This window comes from Electrophorus electricus, chromosome 1 (genome assembly GCF_013358815.1).
Source record: "Electrophorus electricus isolate fEleEle1 chromosome 1, fEleEle1.pri, whole genome shotgun sequence".
NCBI lineage: Eukaryota > Metazoa > Chordata > Actinopteri > Gymnotiformes > Gymnotidae > Electrophorus > Electrophorus electricus.
This window is the reverse complement of record NC_049535.1, coordinates 4,275,704-4,282,220: the sequence shown is the minus strand read 5'-3', so window position 1 is coordinate 4,282,220 and position 6,517 is coordinate 4,275,704. Positions and strand designations below refer to the sequence as shown.

General features: G+C 42.8%; 1 protein-coding gene across 1 annotated transcript; it reads right to left on the bottom strand.

Moving 5' to 3' along the window:
- Positions 1-228: 228 nt before the first annotated feature.
- On the bottom strand, positions 229-5,393 carry sult6b1 (sulfotransferase family, cytosolic, 6b, member 1). Its single transcript, XM_027011922.2, has 8 exons — positions 5,189-5,393; positions 4,362-4,620; positions 3,665-3,774; positions 3,385-3,474; positions 2,739-2,865; positions 2,519-2,613; positions 693-849; positions 229-547 (listed from the first exon to the last, which is right to left on the bottom strand). The coding sequence occupies exons 2-8, from the start codon at positions 4,555-4,557 to the stop codon at positions 420-422; spliced, it is 903 nt and encodes a 300-aa protein (XP_026867723.1). The 5' UTR covers positions 4,558-4,620; positions 5,189-5,393; the 3' UTR covers positions 229-419.
- Positions 5,394-6,517: the final 1,124 nt, after the last annotated feature.

Genomic DNA, 6,517 nt, shown 5'->3' with positions numbered 1-6,517 from the left:
TCTTGAGAACAGTGACGGGAAGACGAAGACTCCGTGGCGACAGCTATGATTCAAGGCTTTTAGCCATGAATTAGCATTCACATGCTATATCAAGATGGAGCATGACTGTATTGTAAATTGTGTACCAGCATTTTTGAGAGCGAACGGACGCATCTAAGAGTGAGAGCTGTCGAGTTCCTATGCTGTGAGCAATTGCGCCATCTAGTGACTTAAAATGCCAGTCTTAAATAGACTTTTAATGAAAGACTTTTATTTTCAAAACAAGTCCAATATAATTCATAGAATTATATCGTTAAATAAACCTAAATGATTTTAAAAGGTTATACAAATATTAATTCAAGCAATTGAAGAAACAGGAATTGACAGAGGTCAACAGTCAGCAGGTGCTTGGCTCAGGTGGGTGGTCAGGAATCCTTCACCTACTGGCAGTACTGGTTGTATTTCAGCTTGGCTCCTAGCTTGGTTCCTGCTAGCTTCTTCTTGAACTCTTCATCCATTTGTTTGCTCTGGGCCTCACTGAAGTGGTTCCTCCAGTCACCGACCTCACCTGGTTTGAGAGAGGATTGACAGGAAGTTGGTGCCTTAATGTCTGGTCTTCTGCCACTGTGGTGTTCTATTCGCAGCCGCACAGTTATGCAGTCATCAGCATGTCGATGTGAGCTGCACACTGGTCTTTTAATTTGCTTTCTTACCTTTTCGGAAAATGACTTTGCTGAAAGGGCCGTGGGATGTTTTGGAGCTCTCCACCATGGCGCTGAACGTGCTCTCCTCGGCGATGTTTTTGACTTGTTCATCCGTCAGGGGGAAGCTGAAGAAATCGGCGACTTTCCGAATACCTTCTGGCAAGTTCTGGAATGGGAGAAAGACACTGTGCTGTTCTATCAAAGTGTTTTCACATTCTTCAGTCTGGCTGTTGGTGAAATGAGCCTAGATTATTGGGGAATTGCTCCCATTAAGATATGTCATAGGAAAGGATGTGACATCCTCATATTTCCCATCCACTCCAACCATGGATGTTTGATCCCCCACTGTCACAGTTTCACTATATTCCATTTTCACCTAACATCAATGCTACCTCCATACTTTAGTGCACTGCACATCTTAAGGCTTCATTCTGTGTGATTCTTCTTACTGTTGTATATTGGAGTGCTGTAATTGTATGTACTTTCCTAATACTGTTTGTATTTCTTGTATTCCTGATGAATGATCACTGTTCTGTGTCCTATTGTAACGAGTGCCCAAGTGCCACAGGGCGCAGAACAGGACGCACAGATTCCCTCGACTTTGTGAAACATTTAATGACATCGAACATCCTGCTCAGACGCTAACAAACAATGACCAACACTGAGGTACGCACTGACGAAGGTTTAAATGGACTGACAAACACTAAACGTTAAACCCCGTGCAGGGAGCGTCCCGTGACACCTATGCACTGTGTTGCACTGTTTAGTGCAGTACTGCGCAGTGTTCGGTACTTATTAGGCACACTGTAGGATTTTTGTGGTTTTTATTTATTTACTCCTGCTTCCCCTGCAGAGAGAGCTGCAGATAAAGTTGTAATGCAGGTAATATTTAATACATTTAAGACTCCAAGTTATGAAATGTATTCACTGGGAATAGCCCTGTAAAGGGCATGATAATTGATTTAACCTACCTTATGAAGTTCCTGGTCACTAAAATAGCTGGCATTCACCAAACCTAACCGCACTCCAGCATACAGCTCCACCCTCAGCTCCACTCCAACTCCACCCTCAGCTCCACTCCAACTCCACCCCTCCCTAAGACTCAGAATTCCTTCAGTTTTATATTCACCAAGAATAAAGTCTGCCCACCACTGGCCAATCACAAGTGGCCACATACTAACTGTATGTTTCACTACATGACAATGTGTAGCCACAGTCATATGAACTCACATATGGTAGTACACTGATTTAGAGTTCTGAATAACAGTTGAACAGTTGGTATAACAGGGCCAACAACTCACCACTGTGATGTCAACACCCTTATTACTGAGAGTGACCACAGATATGCATAATTGTCGTGGGAGATGAGAGCAAAAGCTCACAGACATTGAGTTTGGCTTACACCACTGAAGAACAGGCAAAATGTGAGTACACCCTTACGGATTCATTTTGCCTTACATGCTATTTGTTTACTATTGCATTTGAAATAATCAAGCTTGTGATATGCAAATCAGCCTTCTAACAATTCAGAAACAATTATCATTATAATTATACATTTTTATTGTGTGTGAGGTGGTTTGTGTTCCGTGGATGCTCTGAAGAGTCGCATCATCCACACCATCCAACAAACGTAAATAACTGTTGTCAAAATAATGTTGGCCAGTAACTCTGACACACCTCTGTGTTTATAATATATTGCAAGGAATACGGAAATTATGATATGTAGCAATATGATTGTGTAGGACTTTGTCAGTGTCGTCCAGCTCTGTGTCGTACTAAAGCAAAAAAAAAAAAAAAGGTAAAAAAAAAAAAAAGTTTGATCAAAAAATACTTACTTCCTTCAGTTCTTCAAAGGTCACAACCATCACGTTTGGATCGTCCATGCGTTTCTCCCAGGCCAGTGCATGGCCGAAGTACGAACCCCAGGGCACTGCAGAGATAACACAGCAAGGTTTCCACTTAGACACAGACATATCTACCCAGTCATCAGGATACATGCAAATGTGATGTCCCACATTGTGTAACTGAGAATCCTTTCCATAGTGCTGTTCTCACCTTCACCATTTATGTAGTTCGAGAAGAATTTGTCCCAGGACTCGACCTTGGGCAGAACTGGATTTTTGTTCATGAAATGGTAATAAGACACAGCAGTGTCTTTGGGGTTTCGAAACACCACCAAGATCTGAGAACAGAAGACACGCCCCATGAACAGAAGACACGCCCCATGCTTGTAACAGTAATTGTACTGCATCAGTGCCACAAAGAGCCTGCAGAAGGCTTTGGAAGGAGTAGGCACAAATATAAACCCTCAGGAGGTGTCTGCTGACATGTTCTCAGCTATATTCTCATTAAGAGCTGCATTCTACATCTGCCCTCCCACTTTATTAGAAATATCTATTCAGTAGAAACAGCTCATAGGTGTACGCTACCAGGAGCAGTCAGATTCATAATAGCAATACACTCACCACACACCACCTTTCACCTTGATCCACTGGCCATATTGTTAGATGAACCAGTCTTATAGCTACATTTCCTAGAGAAGGCTGTAATTGTATATCTGTGAAATGTAGCTATAAGTAAGGAGCGTTCACTAAAGTGGCCAGAGAGTGCAGGAGAAATGTGAAGCAAAACAAATAAATTAAACCTTCGAGAAACCAATGAAAGCTTCTGCGTGCTTCACAGTGCCCTCAATATTACTGACCTTCGTTTTCTTGGTCGTAAAAGATGCGGGAATGTTATCAGGGCACATGTGTGATCCGAGAAGCCTCCGCGATGGTGACTCGGCTACAGTCTGCAAAACAAACATTCAAGTAATGTGAAAGGCCAGGCAATATGGAACCTCCTTGGCCCTAAGAGCTGAGGTGGTTATACAATTACTCTGTGTTGTCAGCTTGGCACTGGGTTAGAGGCTGTATAATCTTATACATCATAATGAAAACATTTCTCCAAGTTCATAGTGGCATCAGGCTCATGTCACCCACCTGTTGCACGTCTGGAGACCAGAACTCAATCAGAGGTGGCCTGTTGGGGACAGTCAGGCCAGCAGACACACTCATTATTTTCCGAATCACTGCTACAATCCAGTTGAACCCTGAGATAAAGACATTTACCTTTATTACATTTATGGTATTTAGCAGATGCTTTTATCCACAGCGACGTACAAACGTGCTCTAGTTGTCTACTCAGAAAATGATCTTTAGTGAGAGCTCAGAGTTTAGCATGAAAACAGGTGAGTTTGGCATTTCCTCAGGTAAGTGCTTCTACACCTTCCATAAATGTCTGTGTTATAAACATTGGCACTAATTAACCAGTGATGCAAGCCATATTGCTGTAAGAGTTGCATAATATCCTATAAACCCTATCAGAAAAAGAAAAAGAAATGATGTAATGCAACAGTGAAAATGTTTAGTAATGATAATGTTGCTTCAGATGAGGCTTTAGAGATTACGGGAAGTTTAGGAGAAGTGTATGGCAGTAGGATGGTGTTAGCGGGGCTTTCAGTAGTTGACTGTTGCTGGTTGTTATGCAGTGCGTAACCCGATCCTGTTTTGCCCTTTTACCCAAATTCCTGCACAGAGTGAGAGTCCCCATGCCTTTTCTGAAAACGCACCAGTCTGCGAAGCCAGAGCTAATAGCATCTCCCATAGCTCCCATTCTCAAGGACTGCACAAAACTTACCACACTTAGGGTATGCCATCAGCATGATGTCCTCCTCACGGGCCTCCATGTTCTTCATGGCATCGAGGTTTTCCGGTGGGCTCATGATCGTGGGGTAGAGAATTCCATTCCACTTGTAGAGCTTCTCCTCGTCCTTCATGTTCAAGCCTTGCTCCATTTTGGACTGGATCTGATGTATTTGGAATGGAGAAGTCATCTCAGCTCAGCTGCAGAGCACACTGTGCTCTTCTTCTGGTGCAGCCGGTACTTTGGACCCTCTCTGGAAGAGCAGAGGGGGTAAAGAAAGAGGGAGTGGACAAGTTTTGTGTGTGTGTGTGTGTGTGTGTGTGTGTGTGTGTGTGTGTGTTGGGGGGGAGCTATTTCCCTCCCACAATAAAATGGCTTGCCTCAGAAACTTTGTCAGGATGATTCATTCATTTCACTTCAGTCATGACTTTTTGTCAATAATTGCATGTCACGCTACAGTTAGGTAAGCCAAAATGTTGCGTGTAGATTCAATTACTTTGCAATTAAACAGTTATTGTGAAGGTCTAATAGTAACATCTGTTATACACAAAAGTAAACTGTTATTATGTAATCTAAAATTATTATCATTAGTAGTAGTAATATATGTGGTGTAAACATTCATTGCAATAAATGAAAAATCAATAATAAATGATTAGTGAGTGGGTAATGATCTAATGTAATACAATGTACCGATTGTCACAGGCTCATGCCACATTTCTCATATTCTGCATGCTGCATCAAAGCTCCTGTGGCACCTATGACAGAAATGAGGGGTACATTCTCCTTTTTGACTAGGCTCTAGCACGCCACCAGGGTCCTACCTGATGCCTCCTGCTTCGTAGTTGTTTGAAAAGGCTCCACCATCCACTACAGGACTCCCATGCATGAAAAACATCCAGGGCGGCGCTGCCTGCTTGGCGAGTTCAGTTAATAATCTCACTTGAGATTGCAGCCGTTCTCACGCAATCCCCCCGTGTGTTTCCTTTGTGCTCTGCCTGTACACCCGCCCACACGGCTCGTTCATCTCACGCAAACACGTAGCCGTAGTCTCCGTCTGCCTGTAGCGTGACCGCGAAGTTTTCACTCGCTGCTGTGTAAGCGAAACTGTGGGCGTGTGCTCTTATTTAAACTTAGGTCCGTCCAGAAGATTTAGGAAACACACTAACCCCCAACACAGGAGGCTGCGTGTTAAAAGTAAGGGATTCCGAGCCGGAAACACAGAGCTTGCGGCTGGAGTCCAAGCCGAGTTAAGATCATACCAGATGTTCCCATATCCATACATAGTATGATCCTACTTTTGTACCCTTGAACAAATAAGAAAGGTTTCTCCAGATAATTTTGTTTCAAAAATAACTATATAAGACGCGGGTGTTTTCTGTTGTTTAAGGGTCTTGGGATTAAACAGAGACCTGATTCAATCTGATGTTTTGTTTCCGTCGTTAAAAAATTAGTGCTTGCAGTTTATTCAAAATAATTTGCCGTGATAGTGGGTAAAGGCCACTAGAGGTCACTATTGTGAAAGCACAAGTGATGTTTGTTTGTTTATGCAAATTGTTTAACCTCTATTTTACATAGTGTTCACATTAAAACATGACCACTGTAACAGCTGCCGAAAATGGCTTACAACGTACAAAGAAATGGCTTACAATGTCTAAATGGGAGTCTTAAATTCAGTTTAATTACACACACACACACACACACACACACACACACACACACACACACACACACACACACACACTGACACACACACACACACACACACACACACACACACACACACACACACACACACACACACTGATGAAGCTACAAAAGGTGTGATCGATGTTTTGGAATTATCCGAGTATCCCATCTGTCACTGCTGAAGGAAGTTCCTAGATTTCCGTTAGAGAGAGGCCCATCTGCCGTAACACTGCAGGCCAGCCAGGCCAGTCACGCATTCTTAAGCCGCACGTAACACCGTGCCAGTTTGCATGCAAATGACCTTGCAGAGCGTCCAACAAATTCGAGAGGACAGAATGACTCTTAGTCTTTCATAACTATGGTGGTTGCAAAAATTATGGCACCGTGTAAAATGCATACCCACAAAGCAATAACAAACACGGGAGCAGCCTCCATAGCTGCAAATATATATTTACTACAAAAGT